Source organism: Pyricularia pennisetigena, chromosome 2 (assembly GCF_004337985.1).
Source record: "Pyricularia pennisetigena strain Br36 chromosome 2, whole genome shotgun sequence".
Taxonomy (NCBI): domain Eukaryota; kingdom Fungi; phylum Ascomycota; class Sordariomycetes; order Magnaporthales; family Pyriculariaceae; genus Pyricularia; species Pyricularia pennisetigena.
This window is the reverse complement of record NC_043741.1, coordinates 6,717,420-6,736,088: the sequence shown is the minus strand read 5'-3', so window position 1 is coordinate 6,736,088 and position 18,669 is coordinate 6,717,420. Positions and strand designations below refer to the sequence as shown.

At 52.2% G+C, this 18,669-nt stretch overlaps 5 protein-coding genes across 5 annotated transcripts; 2 read left to right on the top strand and 3 right to left on the bottom strand.

The window, feature by feature from the left end:
- Positions 1–261: 261 nt before the first annotated feature.
- PpBr36_01890 (uncharacterized protein) lies at positions 262–5,702 on the top strand (the record flags this gene model as incomplete). Its single annotated transcript, XM_029889074.1, has 4 exons — positions 262–415; positions 496–932; positions 996–4,021; positions 4,091–5,702. 4 exons carry the CDS (start codon positions 262–264, stop codon positions 5,700–5,702), a joined length of 5,229 nt encoding a protein of 1,742 aa, XP_029752519.1.
- A 1,517-nt stretch (positions 5,703–7,219) lies between these two features.
- Positions 7,220–9,204, bottom strand: PpBr36_01889 (uncharacterized protein; the record flags this gene model as incomplete). Its single annotated transcript, XM_029889073.1, has 2 exons — positions 7,220–8,338; positions 8,425–9,204. 2 exons carry the CDS (start codon positions 9,202–9,204, stop codon positions 7,220–7,222), a joined length of 1,899 nt encoding a protein of 632 aa, XP_029751485.1.
- A 2,090-nt stretch (positions 9,205–11,294) lies between these two features.
- Positions 11,295–11,528, bottom strand: PpBr36_01888 (uncharacterized protein; the record flags this gene model as incomplete). Its single annotated transcript, XM_029889072.1, has 1 exon — positions 11,295–11,528. The coding sequence occupies one exon, from the start codon at positions 11,526–11,528 to the stop codon at positions 11,295–11,297; it is 234 nt and encodes a 77-aa protein (XP_029751486.1).
- Positions 11,529–14,011: 2,483 nt separating this feature from the next.
- PpBr36_01887 (uncharacterized protein) lies at positions 14,012–15,479 on the top strand (the record flags this gene model as incomplete). The annotated part of the gene is made up of 3 exons (XM_029889071.1): positions 14,012–14,207; positions 14,327–14,655; positions 14,730–15,479. 3 exons carry the CDS (start codon positions 14,012–14,014, stop codon positions 15,477–15,479), a joined length of 1,275 nt encoding a protein of 424 aa, XP_029751493.1.
- Positions 15,480–16,136: 657 nt separating this feature from the next.
- On the bottom strand, positions 16,137–18,409 carry PpBr36_01886 (uncharacterized protein; the record flags this gene model as incomplete). Its single annotated transcript, XM_029889070.1, has 4 exons — positions 16,137–17,891; positions 17,968–18,078; positions 18,188–18,204; positions 18,295–18,409. The coding sequence occupies 4 exons, from the start codon at positions 18,407–18,409 to the stop codon at positions 16,137–16,139; spliced, it is 1,998 nt and encodes a 665-aa protein (XP_029751494.1).
- Between the last annotated feature and the right edge of the window lie 260 nt (positions 18,410–18,669).

Genomic DNA, 18,669 nt, shown 5'->3' with positions numbered 1-18,669 from the left:
GCTTTCTGCTTTCGTACACCCCCTCATTTTGTCATACCTTCCAAGGCGACCAACAATAAATGATCTGCAAATCAGATCAACTCTCTGTCATATATTGACGGCGGATAGGTGCATGCTTCGACCCCGCTGCTTATCAGCAATTGATCCCCCTCACCTTTTACTCTGTTCTCGTAGCAAACGGACTTTCCGTCCTGCACTCCCACTCAAAATTCTTCCTGAGAGACAGATGAAGCCCAGCCATAGCTAGACAACCACGCAAAGATGGACTCGACCAAAGCTTTGAGAGATTGGTATACAGAGCGGTCAGGCTTACGAGTTGATCTCGTTGGAGACTTTGCCGGAAAAGAACTTTTCGCCATCCATGGCGAGGCCCTCATGGCACACTGCCTTTTGCAGGCACAAGTCAACTATCAGGGTTTGTCAATACGCTTAATCTTCCCTGTTCAGCCAGCTTCCGCCCCAATCAAGGCACTAGTCCTGACTGTCGCTTATCAGAAGGCTTCCAACTTCTTCACGCCGTCTATGCAGTCGAGAAATTCCTGAATGAACTGGACCAGCGTCACTGTCACTTCCAGGTCATTTGGTTAGAGAGCCACGAGAGGCTCTGCATACCTCCAACAACCCCCGAAGAGCATCATATCAAGTACTTATTGACGCGCAGGATCTTGATTGAGCATCTAAACCGCAGCCTTGGTGCCAGGCGTCCTCGTTGCTCCTATGTCTTTGATAGCTTGAATGACCAGAACTTCACCAACCACCTCAAGAGAAGTCCAATACTATTTTTTCTCTGCTCCGATGGTCGCCAGCATCTGACAGCGTCTGGGCCCAAGGCATTTCAGAACATCACCCTGTGCCTGTATCTCATCCATCATCTTAATCTCCGAGGCTACAGCATCGCCCTTACTGATGATACTGAGATTAGCAATGCCAAAGTATGATATACCATGATTGCAGTCATATCAAGTGCAAAATGCTGACTTATGTCACTTTTGTAGGTGGCAGCCACCGTTTTCACGCCGGCATACAACGACACCATTTCTTTCACTGATGAACTATTTCCTGACGAAGAGATAGGAGTCGAATCCGATATGAGAAATGCAGGAGAGATGGCCTACCAGCTTATCCTGAAGACCGATGACTGGGCCTATTTGGATGACGGCACTGCTTTGACTGCGCGGCAAGCTCTCCTCGTTGCTGCTCTTTCTGAATTGGCTCAGCAAAACTCTGATCAGCTTCTTATCGCGTGCTTTCTAATTCACATGGGTCTTCTCATTGATCGTAAGCTCGTCGAAAGAGCCAGTAACCGGCAGAAACCCACTGAATCACAAGCTTCTGACTTCTTGACGAGGCTTGTAAGCATCTCCAACAACCTCATGAAGAAATTGGCCGCATCTGGCGAGAAGCCTTTTCTTCCAAAGTTTGAGTGGGATGCTTTCGATATGCTTGACGGAATGCTATTTTATTCCGTTATTGGCAAGACCCACGGCATCTCACTGGGTCAGGAGACGTCCTACATTGTGATGGGGCTCTCGAAAAAGATCAAGGGGCTTTCAGGCTTGGATTGCTCGCCAGCACTTGGGCACTTGCTTTCGCAAACACAGGAATCGTCCAATTCTTCCATATTGGATGAAGAGAGGGCTCCCAGAGAGCCTATTGTTATGCGACCAGTCCTGAAATTCGCACACCCGGCCTTTGACAAGTACTTTGAGGACGTCAAGATTGACGTGAATCTGACTGCTGAGCGACCAGTTGCATCTAAAATCTTCCAAGAGGCAACACATTGGCACAACTCCAAAAAGACACTATCTGTGAAGCAGAAGCCCAAGCTCCTGGACAAGTGGGCTTTGAAGCGTGATCAGCGCTTCATGGCGGCCACGAAGACATACGCTGACAGCCTCACTACTGGTATGCCGGAGATCATATTACTGACGAGCAAGTCTGGCTCTTCTACTCCCGTGCCAGCCCGGAAGGAGCAGCTAAGCGAGTTAAGTGCAGCTACAGCCCCCACTTCCAAGTCAGGAGCACCAGGGACAGCGGAGAGATTATGGGCAACCAAGAAGAAAAAGCTACAAAAGTTAGGTGATCTCAATATTCAGCTGGATGCAGCCAAGGATTTCGAGTCGGGAATCACTTTTGGAAAAGACCCTGTCAGTGTCGAAATCTCGCTGTATATCTGCAAGCTATTAGTAGCTATCTTCGAGAACAAAGTGAAGACAGGGAAGGGCAAGGATTTGGCTGCGATCGTGGAGGTGTTCTGGAAAAGAGTGATTGAGCTGAAGATCAAACGCATGGCTGTGGAAACTGCTAGGGAGCTCAAGGAGCTAGCCATTGCGCTCCAAGCCTTGACGGAGCGAACTCGATTTCAAGGCCTGTATCATGGGGCCACTTCTATTGAGCACCAGCTTGAGCTTTATGGGCCGGACATGGAGCGCGGCTTTAATCCCGCCCCTGACTCTCGTGTATCCTTCAAGCCAGATGCTTGGCAGCGCAAGGTTCTGGATGCCATCGACGCCAAAAAGAGTCTCTGTGTCATTGCCCCAACCTCTGCGGGAAAAACTTTCATCTCGTTCTACGCCATGAAGAAGGTGATGCAGTCAAGTGACGACGCCGTTCTAGTGTACGTTGCACCCACAAAGGCTCTCGTCAACCAAATTGCGGCCGAAGTACAGGGCCGCTTCAAGAAAAACTTCCAGCATCGAGGGAGCCGAAGTGTGTGGGCTATCCACACCCGAGATTACCGTGTCAACAATCCAACAGGATGCCAGATTCTTGTGACGGTGCCACATATTTTGCAGATAATGCTGCTCTCACCTCCCAATGCAGAAAAGGCAAATTCATGGGCCCATAGAATCAAGCGCATCATCTTCGACGAGGTTCACTGCATAGGACAGGCACAAGAGGGTGTTGTCTGGGAACAACTGCTCTTGTTGGCCCCTTGCCCTATCATCGCCCTCTCAGCCACAGTCGGAAACCCGCAGGAGTTTTTTGCATGGCTGAGCGAGTCCCAGAGATCCAAAGGACATGATCTGGAGCTAGTGGTGCACAATGCGCGGTACTCGGATCTGCGCAAATATATCTACAGACCGTCAGACAAGTGTCAAAGCAAGTTTGATGGTTTCCCGCCCCGCGATCAGGCAAAAGACGTAGTCCATGGGCTAGACGAGCAAGGAAAGAGTCCATTCTTTTTCGTGCACCCCATCGGGAGCATTGTCGATCGAAACCGAGGAACGCTGGAAGATATCAGCTTGGAGGCCCGAGATTGCTTGAAGCTCTGGCTCAGCATGAGAAAGCACCAGACCGTGGGTTTCCCAGTTGCAGACAAGCTAGACCCTTCGAAAGCTCTGCCCGCAATTGTTAAAAAAGCCGATATACTTGACTGGGAAGCAGATCTCAAAGCATGTCTATTGCCTTGGATGATGGACCCAGAATCTCCTTTCGAGGCAGTTCGGGACGATCTTCGATTTTGCGACAGCGGAAATACGGAGACCCCTATCAAAAGCAAAGCAAAGAAAGCGTCTGCAGAACACTTCCAACTGCTTTTAGACCTCCACCAGCGGCAAGGTCTACCGGCAATAATCTTCAACTACGACCGCATGAAGTGCGAGAGCATTATGAGCTGTGTCATTGCAGAGCTAAAGCGCCATGAATCGGAGTGGAAGAAGACAAGCAAAGAGTGGCAAAAGACCATAATCGACTACGGGAAATGGAGCAAGGAACAGGAAAAGAGCAAAGAGACCAAAAAGGGGCGAAAGCAGGATAACACTAGTCTGGAAGAAGGCATGTCCAAGCTGGATCTCGTGCGTGAGGAGGGCCAAAGGGACGTCAGCAAGTGGAGGTATTTCAATCCACACGCGCCGCTTGCCAGATTCTCCTTTGCCGACTCGAGAGCATGCCAGTCCGAGGAACTTGAGGAGCTTATCCGCTCACTCAAATGGGCCAACTTGGACCCGATCTTCGTTGAAGCGCTGCGACGGGGAGTCGGCGTACACCACTCCGGTATGAACAGAAAGTATCGCCAAGTGTGAGTTTTCCTCTGCGGCACCCGAATCATGCTGTGTATACTTGATACTGACGTCTCTCCCTTTCTCAGCGTTGAAATGCTTTGCCGTCGCGGTTTCCTGACCGTGGTCATTGCCACTGGCACACTTGCGTTGGGAATCAACGTTCCTTGCAAAACCGTCGTGTTCTCAGAGGACTCTGTGTTTCTTTCTGCCTTGAACTTCCGTCAGGCATCCGGCCGAGCAGGCCGTCGGGGCTTTGATCTGCTTGGCAATGTCGTCTTCAACATCCCTACCCAAAGGTCCTTCGAGATCATGTCTTCGCGGCTTCCAGAGCTTCGAGGGCAGTTTCCGGTATCTACTACGATTGTTCTAAGCACTCTGTCACTTTGCAGTCATACCCAGAACAATCGGTTCTCAATCAAGGCGGCACAGTCTCTTCTTTCCCAGAACTTGCTTTACCTGGGCGGCCCCTCTGGAGAGCTTGCAGTAAAGCATCACATTCGTTTCTCCATTGAATATCTACGAAAGCAGCACCTTCTTTCGGATTCCGGTGTCCCACTCAACTTTGCCGGTCTGGTCAGTCATCTCTATTTCACCGAGAATGCGACCTTTGCCTTCCATTCACTACTAAAGGGCGGATACTTCCACAAGCTTTGCGCGGAAGTAGACAAGAACCCAAGCGCGGTGGTACTTGAGCTACTGCTCGTACTGTGTCATCTGTTTTGTCGCCAGCCTGTCACTCGGATTGGTGATCAGGAGTGGCTCGAGAGGGTTAAGAAGTCGTCTTCTATAGTTATTCTCCCTGACCTGCCGCCCATGGCCCTGAACCTGCTGCGTGAGCACAACAGCGAGACACTGGCCATCTTCAAAAACTATGTGCAGACATATATTTGCCAGAATCTAGCTGATAACCCCGACAATAAGCTACCGTTCTCCAAGTATACCGTTGGAGGGCAAGGCAGTGGTAGCAATGCGTATCAAACAAAAAAAGCTCCGGAGATCCGGTCCCCATTTGCAGCATTGTCCGGCTTTACCGACTCGTTTCATTCCATCCGGGAACTTTGTCGGACTGTACGCGAGGGCGTATTTCTTGAGGAATCAGCAGTCCCTTATATCAGGATTTATCCTGATGACACAGACGGGGTGCCCTGGAATGCTTATCTGTATGACTTTTTCAAGCATGGTGATCTTAAAGCACTCGTCACAGGCAACGGCATCAAATCAGGCGATGTTTGGTTTCGCCTCAAAGATTTCTCTCTGATTTTGGCTACAATTGTCACAAGTCTGGACAATTTTCTCAACCCGAAGGCGGGCTACCCAGACATGTCGAATGTACAGGACGTGTTTGACAGGGTGGCCGAAGATCAGGAGGTTGGCGAAGGTGACCGTGTTCAAGAAGCCAGTATGCCGATGCCATTGGGTGAGGTCACGAACAAGAAGACAACCAAGAGGAAGAAGGTTGCTGAATCATGGGATGATGATGCGGAAGAGGAGGAGACCGAAGCTACTGGTGGCTATGATGTTACCTCGAATGGCCGGGACGAAACCAGCGCTCACGACTCGGATGCCGAGACGGGCATTGGTCGGGATGATGTGCCTGCCTGGCAGAGGCAGGACGAGGGGAATTTGAGAAATATCCTCAAGGCGTTTAGGCTCCTGCAAGCGGAGTTTGACGAGAAATTCAAGAAGGTCTGGGCTTAATTCCATTGTATGAGGGGGCATGAAACGTGCGTGTGTCTTGAAGTTTTTGCGGCGAGCCAAAGCCGTGTCTTTTTTTTCCTTGTACGATGAAGCCACTCTGGGCACCATTATGGATAGTTTTCACTAGATACTATTCTATCTCGAAAAAAAAGAATGAATGATCCAGTGCTAGAAACGCGATGAGTCTTGCACACATGGCACGCAATCTACCAAGGCAACCAAAGGCCCAGACGAAGAACATGAGGGCCGTAGAAAGGCATCGCGCTTCTCGAACTGGCTTGGCGCCGGTTCACAGATGTTTATCCTAGGTACCATGAAAGATTCTGTTTCCAGGAACGGGCCGTAGTTGCTGCTTTGCAAGAAATACCAATTAAATCACAAAATCGACTTCTTCGGGTCGGGGGGTTCTCCAGCATCGTCTCCCATATCCCCTGGATACAGCCAGGTCTGTCCCACCAAAGTGCCCCACGGCGGAAGTGTGTTGGTGCTCCGTCAAAGAAATCTGGGGCCACACCGCGCTGGCGAAGCATTGCGTGAAACATTGTATTGTTGTGGCAATGCCGCGATTATCTGGTGCACAACCAGGGGATATGATCAGATTCGACGTGGGTCATTGCACATCCAGGACGCCTAGGTATAGAATGGAAAAAAAAAAAAAAAAAATTCCCCCGTTTATGTGGATGCACACCTTCCAACCCGCTCTCAACTCAGATATTTTCACCGTGGCCTCCAGTCATCCCCCTGATGGCCCCAAAACTAACGCCTGGGCATCATCAGTACAGCCTCCATGGGGCTATCACCAACTAGAACGAGTCGCCGCGGACTATGGTGTCTGGTAGTGGCGGTACATATCCCGAATAATCAGTCTGTTTCTATAAGCAGTACCAGCAGTTACATCTTGACATTGCCTTTTTTTTTCTTCTCTCGCCTACGACAAAGCGAGCGGGTGCTGCTGAATTGGGGTATTGTTTAGAGTCTGTCCAGAGACGACTGCTGCGCGACCTGGCTTTTCAAAGGTTGTTGTAGTCTCCCCTGACCGCTCTCGACCGATATTTCGATATTACCTTGACTTTGCCCAGTTCGAGGCTTCAAGACCAGAAAAGACACGGAATATACAAAAATACAAAGATGTCAAGATGAATCTACTAGCATGCCAAGATCTAGAGCCAGATATTTACTGCGTGGTACTTTTGAGGGTCTCACTTTTTCCGAGCTGAGATGTGTAGGTTCATGACTACTGGTGAGAGCAAAACCCCTTTAGCGGTTGAACTAACTATGAGAACTACCCGGCTTACTACTGTTTCCAGTATGGTCGCATGTAAAATTTTCCAAGGTGAAACTTTATCATCATCCACATCTTTTGCTCTGCTGTCGGGATTCTGCGAGGCATTATTTATGGATAACGTCGAGGTTTTCGTGTAATCTCAAATTCTCTTCTAGACATCAAAGCTCATGTCTACAGAAAGAAAAAAAGAAAGAAAAAAACAGGTATAAATCTATTGACCATTATTTCCACATCAAGCTTCCATGTTAGCATCCGCCTGTCTGAACCTCTCCCTCGTCTCCTCCTCCTCCAACCGACTCGCCGGCGCCGTCCACCCCGTGCCGGCCTGGGTCAACACTACCAAGACTGTGAGGGCGGCCGCGAGCTGGTACAAGACCCGCAGGGAGACTTCATACCCCTGAACAGCGACGACCTTTTCCGCGGGCGAAAGGTCGCCGCCAAATACGAGCGCAGGGCTGCCGATTAGCTTGCTGATGAGCTTCTCCCTTCCGGGGCTCAGCGAGTCGCCGCTGCCGTCTAGCCGACGAAAGCCCTCGGCGAGCTGCGCTTTGAGTGTGCGGCCAAAAATGCCACCGCCGATGGAGGTGCCAAAGCTGCCGGCGAAGCCACGAAAGGTGGCGAGCAGGCTGGCGGCGACGTACTGGGTCTCACCGGGGCGGGCGTGGTGGAGGGTGTGGGCGAGGGTGTAGTTGAGGGCTGCTCCGGTGCAGAGGCCGTTGGCAAAGATGCTAAGGATGTACAGCCAGGCCGGGGTCGCGGCGTTGCTGGTGAAGCTGATGCCCAGTAGGGCCAAGCCGAACAGCGAGAGGGCCACGATGCACGGCAGCCAGAAGGAGCCGCCTCGGCGGATGTGCAGCCAGCCGACCAGCAGACCACCCGAGCCGAAGCCGATGTTGGTGGGAACGAGGGTGGCGCCTGCGACAGCGGGGGAAAGGCCGCGGACGGCGAGGACGAAGATCGGAGCGTAAAAAAGCACGGTCCAGCGGGCTGCCATGAAGCCAAGCTGGGCGAAGCAGGATAGCAAAATGCCGCGGCTGCGCAAGACCTCGAGCATGATGATGGGATCCGAGGCGACGTGGTGCTCGACGACGAGGAAGAGCCCCAGGGAGACGGCCGAGAGGACGATGGGCATCCACTGGACCGTCGGAGCGGATAGGCCGTAGAGGAAGAGCACCAGGGTGGTGATCATGGTGGCAGCGCCGAGGTAGTCGATTCCGGCCAGCTTCTGCCAGGTTGTCTTTTGCTGACCAAATGGTTTCGATACGTCATGACTGGCGGCCCGCGGCAAGCTCAACCAAACACCCAAGCCACCCAGGAGTCCCAGGGGAACCTGGAGGTAGAAGAGAGCTCTCTGTTGTGATGCGCAAGGTTAGCGTTGCAAAGGCTGAAACAAATTGGACGGCTATATCAATTGAATACAACAGGGTGATACCGTACCCAACCGACCACTGACAGAAGCGCACCAAAGACAATGGCACCACTCGACAAGCCAACGGTAAAGCCGGCATTGACGAGGCCAATGAACAATCCCCTGCGCTTCTTGCTGGTGTACTGAATAATCAATATCAACGAGAGGGTCATGACCCCGGCGCCACCAGCCCCCAGCAGGACCCTGCCGGCTATGAAGACTGCAAGTGTCGTTGCCTGAGAGCACACAAAGGCGCCCAGGGCAAAGGCGCAGGACGCGACGACAATCATGGTGGCCGGGGAGAAGACGGCAGCCAGCTTGCCGACCAAGGGGGCCAGGGACGACATGGCCATGAGGTAAGACGACGTGAACCACATGGCGGACTCGTACGCGTCCAGCTCGGTGGCGACGGCCGACTGGGCCATGGTCATGCCCGACGTGTTGCTGGCCTGGAGGAAGATAAGGACCCACATGCTCATGATCAGCGCAAACGCCCGACCCGGCGCGATGGATGCTGCCGGCTGATCACCGTCAGCATCCCCATCGCCGGCGCCCTCCGCATCGGCGCCGTCCCGGGAGCTGGGTTGCAGTGTCGTCTGAGTCGTCGGCGTCGTCGAGCCATTAGTCAGCGTGCTGCCGAGCGAGCTCGTCCCGCGGCGGCCGTCATAGTCAATGCCCTCCCGGCGGTGCTGCAGAAGCGGCGCCGTCTCGGTCGCGCTGGATGTGCCCGAGAGGTGGTCACCGTCGGTATCGTTTTCCGGATCGCCCGGGTGACGTCCGAGCGATCCGGGAGCGGGAGCTGCCGCCATCCGTTTTGGCCCGAAGTGCTTCTTGCAAATTCTGAGACCTGACGCTCCTTTTTTTTTCTTCGTTTTATCTTTTGCGGACACGTGCGTGCGTGCGTGCGTGCGTGCGTGCGTTCGTCTGGTCTCAATTTCAAAAAGGAATAATGCAGTCACGTCCGAAGCCAAAACGCGCAAAATGGGAAACGAGAAGGCACGTCAAAAGTGCAACGCTAACCCGCGCGTCGTTCCGAACCTCGGCGGTTTTTGTTTTTGTTGTTGAGGGTCGGGATTTAGTAATCAGTTAGATCGAATAATGGATCACGGGTTCGTCAATGGCACCCTGGTGTGCTGTTCTATCCAGTAGCCTTGCAACCTCGGCACGGTTGTTCAGAATGAGAAACTCAACCCCCATTGCAAAGGAGAGGATCCAGCAGGCGCGATCGCTGTCGTTGAATACCCAACCGGAAGGAATGACGTTCTCTTGGGGTAAGTTTTGTGGATCCATATTGCAACTGAGAGTGTTGCAACCTCAATGGCCTGTGGATTGGATTATCAATCAATCACTTTGCTTTGCAGGCTTGGAAGTGGCGCGATTGGATGCACGCATGTGTCTAGCGCTATTTGCACGAAGACCAAAGATAGATAGTCAAGGAGGAGTATCACGATGAATAACTTGGGTAACCCGACCAAGATCTCCAATGGAATCGTTTCTTATATCTTTTGAGTTGCGCCTGTGATGATTTTGTAGCAATAAACTCGTGTTTGATAAAACATTTAAACTCTGTACCGTACAGAATTGCGCTCGTAGGACTAATCAGCCGCCAGACTAGAACCAGCAATCATTCTGGACTGGACTAGACTCTGAATCTACACCGACGGTTACTGTGCTGTACTGTACTCTAGACAGTCCAGGCCATATACAGTATGACAGCAGCAACACTAACATCGAATCCACCGGCTTGGGAGGGCTGAAAATGATTCGTTACTCCGTCCTTGCGCACCCCCAGCTAGTTCTAACCTAATCTGCAGGTGGCTTTCAAGCCATTCGAAGCCGCAATGTCTAACACGAAGACGGCTTCCCAGGGCCACGCGCACATACAAGCACACGCGGCAGGTGGGCCGGCCGCCTCGGAAATTTTATTCCATCACCATATGAGAGGAAAAAGCAAAGAACAAACAAAAACACAATGCAGCGTAAAATAAAGCCTGTCTTGATCAGCCTATGAATGGCCTGCGCAAATCAACATTTGCCCGTGGTATTTCCCATATTATTTCCCAACGCCAATGACTCCCAGCTCTATGAGCGTTATTGCAAAAACAAGTGAGAAAAAAAAAGTCTTGCTGCATCCGACGACAGCAGAGTCGCGATGCCATATATCAAATGGTAAAGAATGAAACAATTAAAAAAGATTAGTAAGCAAGAACCTTCTTGTGAAGAAAAAAAAAAGAGGAAAAAAAAAAGAAAAGAGCAAGACAAAGAGAAGACGAGTCGTGACAATGACGATGATGTTGATGTTGATGCTGTGTGTGTGCGCTTGGAAGTTTCAGTTTCCGGGTCGCATAAGTGTACGGTCGGGTCGGGACAAAACATGTCGAGTCGTCGCCCAGCCAAGGCCCTTCCTTTCTCGTTATCATTCCCCACTCAATACATTCCCCCAAGTCTGGGTAATCATTGAGAATGGGGCTCTGTGGATCGACATCCTTTCTTTCCCTTCTCTCCTCGGTCTCCCAAAATCGGTGCAAGATTGATTTCAGGGTTTTCTTTTCCAGAAGAATCCCAAAGTGTGAGCTCCACTTTCCGTCATCGCTCTCCTCGTTGGAGAAAGAGAGGGAGGGTAGCCGAAGCAGGGAAGCGAAATAATATGGTCGTCGGTTCCGCTACCCCGATGCCGAGAATTCTCCCGCGAAGGAGAAATGGAGTAAGAGGAATGAGAAAAAAAGAAAAAGAAATTTTTTTCCAAGGCGCGATGACGACGAAAAGATTAACCACCCTTTCGAGGGCCATCGCTGACTGGCTGCTGACTGGTCCCGGCGGAGTCCGCCCTTGATGCTTCGATTTGGTAGGATGAAAGAACATTGATCGGAAGAGAATGCTTTGCATAGGTTGGCGTGACCTACGAGAGTCCAAAACTCTCAAGGTCCCGGACCATGATCCCCATCTGCGCTCTCCTAGCTGCCTCGGCAATGAGGGTGAAGTCTTTGAGGAACGGCTCGGTCGACTGGCTCGACTGGACGGGCGAGGCCGTGGGCTGCTGGTAGACGGGTACGTGCTGCGTTGTTGCAGGCGAGGTTCTTGCCGAGGTCGAATTCGTCGAGGGGACTTGTTGTGTTGATCGTGAGGCGTCCATGGTTTATATTTTGGTGTGTTTGAATGGTTTTACCCGACTAGAACAAGTTGTTGTAGTGGATGTTATATTCCGTAGTGATTACTGGTGAATCCCAGAGTAGGCGATAGATTGAGAACAAAGGATGTGACCAAAGCCGGAAACGGTTCGACGGAGAGCTCAACTTCTTAAGTAGGAAAAAGAAGAAAAGTGACACGACTTTACCCGACGATGGGATACTAGTAAGTGGGTGGGTTCTTATGGCTCTTGGATATCTCGGCTCAGGTCCTCGAAACCGGGGTTGTGGTGCCAGATAAGAATACGGAGAGAAGGGAGAGCAGGCAGTACGACAGAGTCGGGACTATGACCGAATGATAAAGGTGGGAAGTTTTGTGTTCAATGGACCCCACGCCTTTTTTGAGCCAGTGCCGACTGAATGGGTCGGTTAAAAGAAGAAAAAAAGAAAAGGAAAGAAAAGCCACTGGTGATTTTTTTTTTTTTTGCTTTTTCTTTTGACGATTTTCTCAAGTTGCTGCGGCAAGGCCCAAGACCTAACCGAAAGAGAAGCAAAAAAATGACAACGAGTACTCCGTAAGTAGGCAGATACTATGCAGGTGGACAAAAACGATAAGGATGTCCTCCAACCTATCGAGATGCGGCTTGGGGATAATAATAGTTTTTTGGTGTCCTCTTGTTTGTCAAGACAGCAACTTGGGGGCGCGGGAGGCGTAGCGGATGGGTAGGATCGATAACGGTTGGTGGTGCCAAAGGCGGCACTGCGCGGGATGGTGTGGGTGGTGGAATAGGTTGTTGTGTACAGTACGGAGTAACTTGGAATATGCAGAATGGGAAGGGAAGTTTGATTCCGTTCGAACCAACGGATAGATGGGTTTATGAAGAGAAGCGGAAGTCCTGTAGAAGAAATTTCTACAACAAAAAAAAAAAAAAAAAAAAAAAAAAAAAAAAACCGGAGAAGGGAAGAAAAAAAAAGTCCAATTCTACATCAAAAGACCGAGCAAGCTCCGCTGGCCCAGAGATCCGCTTAGAAACGAGTACCTAAATCATATGACCGAGGCAGCTTTCATTAGACTTTGACGGGGCGTTGATGTACATCATCCCTAACATGATTCTCTTGTGTTCCTATTTTCCCTATCCTATCCCTCCACCGTTGACTTGATCGCTAATGAAATAGCGGATGAAAGCGTCATGCCCAGGCAGGAATTAAAGACAAGCCAGCGCCGAATGGTGGAGCGCCCAAGGATTGGGTACTTGCCAGGTACTTGGGTGCAGGGGCGCACCCAAGAGCGCCTGGTGGCAGCACCATGTGTGGGGTTTTGCGGGGAGGCACCGCAAACGTAAAAAGTTTGTGCAAGCGTTCCCAGTTCTACCATAGTAAAACGATTGGACGACTATTTGTGGGACAACGTCAAGGAACCCCCAAGCACGCAACAAGGACGTTTTCAGGCTGACTCTAAAAAAGAGCCGCTTGTACCGGCAAAGTACTAACTGGTCTTGCTGGTTGGTCCCTTTATTTTTGTGCCAACATGCCTGACCAGAAACTCCAAATACATTATGCCATTCTATTCCCCACACAGATTCTGTTTTCGTGTATCCATGCAAGGCCATGTCCATCCTTTTTTTTTTTTTTTTTTTTTTTTTCTCTGGCTCTCTCTCTCTCTTCCTCGGCACTTCTTAAGGTACCCTGGCAAATAACAACATTCACTCACCGAAGAACCACCGTCGCTGAACATTTACCCGGTACCCGATCTGACGGTAGCAGAATATAAAATGAGTCGGAAAAGTTTTCCTGACCGCTTTTTGAGTTGAGAGGAAGGGATTTTGATTTTTCAGTTGGTGAGGGGTTTAAAAAAAAGGAAGAACGAACCAAATGAAGAAATAATGTTTTGAACACTGAAAAATAAAAATTCCCAATGTAAAAACATGCATTTGAAGCACATGCTAATTGGCCACAAAACCCGCTTGCCGCAAAGCATAGTTTCGGGTCTAGCCTCCATGTCACCCTAGGAATCGAACTGTGCTTGTGCTGTTCGATTTTACGGTAGTATTTCGTGCAGCCACTGACGGGTACTGCCAATTGACCCCCCTTGGGCGCATATCCTACTTGATTTGGAAAAGAAGGAAAAGATGGGTTGGAAGCTTGCCAGGCAAATCTTGATGCCTTGTTCATATAACGGATGCATTGACCTGACTAGAACACATGATCGCAATGGGGTATCATCAGGTGGGCTTTTTTTTTTTTTTTAAATTGCCCGGAATAGTTACCCGCGCCGGGAATAATCGGAATTTGGCCAACGTTTGGACCTGGGTGTGTTTTTTCTGGCCTTCAACATGTCAAGAAACTACTACAGTACCTGTCTACGCATGGAAAGAAGGCCGCTGGCATGTAAGCGAAACAAAACCTACTTCGTACTGACGTCCAAACGCCTGAATATGGCACCCTGTCAATATATCCTTGACAGCAAAGTTTTACAGAATCTTTAACTAAGATGCCTTTCTTCGATCCGAACCTCGTCAAGTTCAAGCATGTGCATGTAATTCCGGTACGCGCAGCAGGGTTTTATGGGGCCGCATGTGGATCCTCCCGGGGCCATACCCCACTAAAGCATCCGGGGGTTGAACATGGCCGGCGCCGCCGAGCAAGGAAAAAAAAAAAAAAAAACTTAACGGCAGAAAATGCCGGACGTCACCGGGGTTCTAGTCCTTTGCGGTGGCGAGAATTGAATTACAGCCCCCACCCGCCAAAACAATCGCTTTGCTAATGCGATAGGTACCATCGCTCTGAGTCGCCCATAAACAAACAGCTACCTCCAGAGAGCTCAGGATGGCAGAGCAACAGCAGCAACCGGCACAGGGCACACCGCCCAAGACCTCGGCCGCCTCCGCGTCGTCCGCCGCCGTCCCTCCCGGATACACCCTCTTCCCAGGCCGCATCCCTGCACCCCTGCAGAGACTCTTTGCCCGCTTCCCGCTCTACACATACCCGGCCAACGACCTCCCTGCACGATGTCCTCGGCCCCGCGAGAGCAACAGCAGCGGCAGCAGCAGTCTGCCGACGCTGTACGTCTTCATCTCCGATGAGGATGCCGCCAAGGGCCGGCCTAGCTTCAACCCTACTTGCCTCAAGTGGCAGGTGAGTATGCTGTTCTCTTCTACTTTGACCATTGCCACAAACAATGCTGACACACATCTCTCTGCCTGCACTAGACATTCCTTCGCATAGCAGGCGTCGAGGTCCAAATCCTGCCGTCGACGAACCACGCATCCCCGACCGGCGCTCTCCCCTTCCTCCTCCCGCCATCCTCTCCCACACCAATACCGGCAAGCAAACTCCAAGCTTACGCCGCAGCCGCCACCAAAACCAACAACACCTCGCAACAAAACCAACAGTCAGAACCACCGACCACCAGCACCCTGACCAAGGAATCCGAAGCCCTCTACACCTCGCTAGTCGACCACCCCATCCGCCGCGCCTGGCTGCACGCCCTGTATCTCGATCCCGCCAACACCCAGCTCCTGACCTCGCTGTACCTGTCCCCAGCGAGCCGCTCTGCGCTGGCCCAGCGTGCGCTCCACGCGCAGCTCCGCGCCGCCGCGCACGCCGAGCTGGCCGCGTCGCACAACGGCGTCGACAGTCCCGCGGCCGAGACGCTGCGCGCCGACGCGGCGAGGGCGTTTGCGAGCCTGAGCGCCGAGCTGCTTCCGGAGGACGACGGTGGGCGCGACGCACGGCCGTGGTTCGCCGGCCCCGCCGGCCCGGGCCTGCTCGATGCCGCCGTCTTTGCCTACACGCACCTGCTGCTCTCGCTGCCGTGGGGCGACAGGTCGCTCGCCGAGGCGCTGGTGGCTGAGGCCCCGGCGCTGGTGGACCATCGGGATCGCATGCTGGAGAGGCTCTGGGGCGTGGGTGTACGTGCTGAGGATTGCGGTGCTTCTGTGGAGTGGGAGAAGGTTTGATACGTCCGTATCGCGGGCGGCGGGTTGATGGTGGATGATGAGTGGAGGCTATGAGCACGCCTTGGATCCTTGTTATATGAGAGGTGGCGGTTGTTGTTGAAGATGGGAAGATGCGAGTGTCGTGCCCCTATATGCAGGGAATACATGACTCTGTATTATAATGTGATATAGATAAGTCTGGGTTATGGTCTTGGCATTGGCATGTTGTCCATCTGCCCGTCTGAAATCTTATAAGTGTATATCTGAGCTTACGTGGGGCCAGCAAGGGCGCAATTCTGTCTGATTTGCGCCAATACAATAAGATCTTGGTCGCTGTTCAAAAAGACTTTATAGCCGGTAAACATGTGCTATGCTGTTATCGTCTAATTCTAGTAAGAGGTTCATCATGGCAAAATCGCAAGTGCATTTCCAAACGCGGGAAACAAAAAAGAGTACAGCGTGTATATACAAGGGCCTGAGCCTAATTATTTTCACAGTTTTGCTTAGAATTAACACAATGGCACAAGCATTCCAGATCGACCGGTAAGCTCGGCCCGTAGCCGCTCAAGTCCTCCCATTCCACCCAAGCCTTCATTACATTACGTATCGCCCCTCAAGACAGTCTATTACCGTCCCCAGTGCGTGCCGCTCATCCAGCCGTCCCCCACAGGCAGCCCCTTATGTCCTGGCGCTGAGGCTGGCAAACGCGTCTGGGCTGTGCCGTCCATTCGTCCACTCTAGTCCCTGGGCCAACACGCTGTCCCTACTCCTGGCGCCCGAAGGTGCCGTGACCTCGGCTGCGCCGCCCGCCATGCTCATGAACGGATTTTTGTTACCAGATGAGAGGGCCGGCGTGGTCAATGCCCTCGTTGGTGCCTGAGCTGTGAAGTTTTGTTGGTTCTGCTGCAGCTGTTGCTGAAACTGGCCGGGAGAGGAGGTCAGGGGCATGTTGCCACCCTGGTTCGAAAGCTGCTGTTGCGTTTGGTACGGATTTGACGCTGGTTGTGGTGCTGGGGAGCTATTGTACAGGGCCATGATTGACGCCGTGTCTGGTCTCGGAGCCATGTTGTGCTGCTGGGGTTGCTGTTGCGGCACGAAAAAGGGATTGTTAGTCTGCGACTGTACGGGAGCACTTAATGGCGTCGAGTAAAGCATCGCGGGAGCTTGTGAGCCCCACGGCGGCTGTGTTGCCGTTGCGCTGTGGTAAAAGTTTTGCTGAGTCTGCTCGGGAATTTGAGTCAGAGTCGTCGGCGATTGGACTCGGGTCGGCGATTTAGCCATGAAGGGATTCCCTGCATATTGCCCCATCCCAACAGCAGTGTTGACAGAGAGGGACGCTGGCTGCTGCTGTTGATAGAAGGGATTGGAACCTGTCGGCATTGGTTGTTGCGTCACAGGAGGGTACGTTTGGTGGTTGTTGAATGCCGTTGGTGCTATGTTCTGGGGCATTTGTGGCATCTGCCCGTTGACTGCCTGCTGTTGCTGGTATGCCTGTGGGCTCTGCTGCATCTGGTGAAACGGGTTGTAGTCCTGCTGCTGCGGTTGTTGCCCCTGGTTGTAGGCAGAGACGCCTCCGGTATGATTAGGGAACAAGGATTGCGGTTGCTGCGGTGCCGAGAGTGACATGTTCTGGAGAGCCTGCTCGAGACCATGATTTTGCTGGCTTGGAACTCCGAAAGGGTTCGTGGAGGTGTTGTTGTACGGGTTCTTGTTCTGCAGCGTACCCGTCGACTGGGACGACTGGGGTTGGGCAGGCAGCATGTCCAACATGTCGAAAGGGTTCGTTGACGATCCTGACGGGGATGTGGCTGACTGCGGAATGCTTAAATGGGATGATGCCGGGGTCAATGATCGCTTGAGCGGTGTGACTTTTTCCCGAGCCACGGACAACCCGGCAGACCCTTCTCCCAGTCTAACCAGAGCCTCGATCGTCTTCTCCAGATTTCCACCCATGCCGCGAAGCACCATAGAGTTCCGCTGCTCATCGAGAAAGCCCATATCCCTCAGCCGCATTAGCTTATGCTCCACGTCGTCCTGGTTGTCATGTTGAATCGTCGCCCCGAATGGTTTCGACGGCCTGCCTCTAGGCGAGACGGGCATTGTATGGTCGTCGAAGCTTCGTGGCGAGGGAGGAGGTCGCCGGGACGAGTCGGCATCCTTCTTTGCCTTGGACGAGAGCGGAAAGATAGAAGAGGCGGAACGGAACCCAAACCTGCTGGGGGTCTTTGGCGGCAGCGGGGGAGGAGTCTCATCAGATTCGGTGCTGCCTGTGTTGTGCCGCCTCGCGCTCGCTACCGAGTTGTTCATATACTTTTGCCGAATGAATCGTTCCATGGCCGAATCTGCCTCGTCGACATCGATGGGGACAGGGGGCTTCTTGTTCTGGGGATTGTAGATCTTGTTTGAAGTGGCGTTGCCGACCTTGCGCATGTTCTGGAGCACAAGAGGAGGGTGGTTAGTATGTTCGAATACAGAAAAAGGGACGCTTCGGTGTCGGTATTGCACGCACATCGACCTGCTCGTTGGACCAACTGTCCATGCTCAGGGACTTGACTTTCGAGATGTGTGTCCCCAGCTTGCGATGTATGGCGGCGCAACGCATGCACAAAAAGACACCAAGCTATGATGAGAACAGTGAGTGTCAGTTCCCGTGTTCGGATTTCTGTATACGCGTCTTGGTGGAAATGTGCAAGGCGCGCCGGTCAGGAGGGTGTGCTCTAGGTTCTTACGCTCCATGATGCCCAAGCTGTTGTATAGGTCGATTGTTAGTTGACAAGAAATCAAAAAGACCGATGGCCAAGTCAAACAAATAAGCTGCCCAAGAAAGCATTCGTACCTGGGTTTCGAGAGTGGCAATCGGCGCAAAGATTGTTGCCCGGCACGCCCTGGACGAGCTCCTGCAGGACCTTCTCGTTCCGCGCCGCCTGGCGCTTGCTTTGTGCCCCTGACATGGTTGCTCACGGCTCGGTCGCGGGTTCGGTCGGCCGGTTGAACGGCGGCACTGGAGGGGAGAGGTCTTTATTCTGCTAATCGGTCGTCGAGGGGGGCAAGGTCGAAGGATGATGACTACGGTCGGTTGTGATGATGACGACAAGGCAACGAATGGAAACTGGTTGCTTTCCTCGAGGGGGCAGGGCACCGCGAGAGGCTTTGGAAGAGTTGAAGTCAAAAACAGGTGTGGATTTCCACAAGTTTTGGGGCTTAGCCCGGT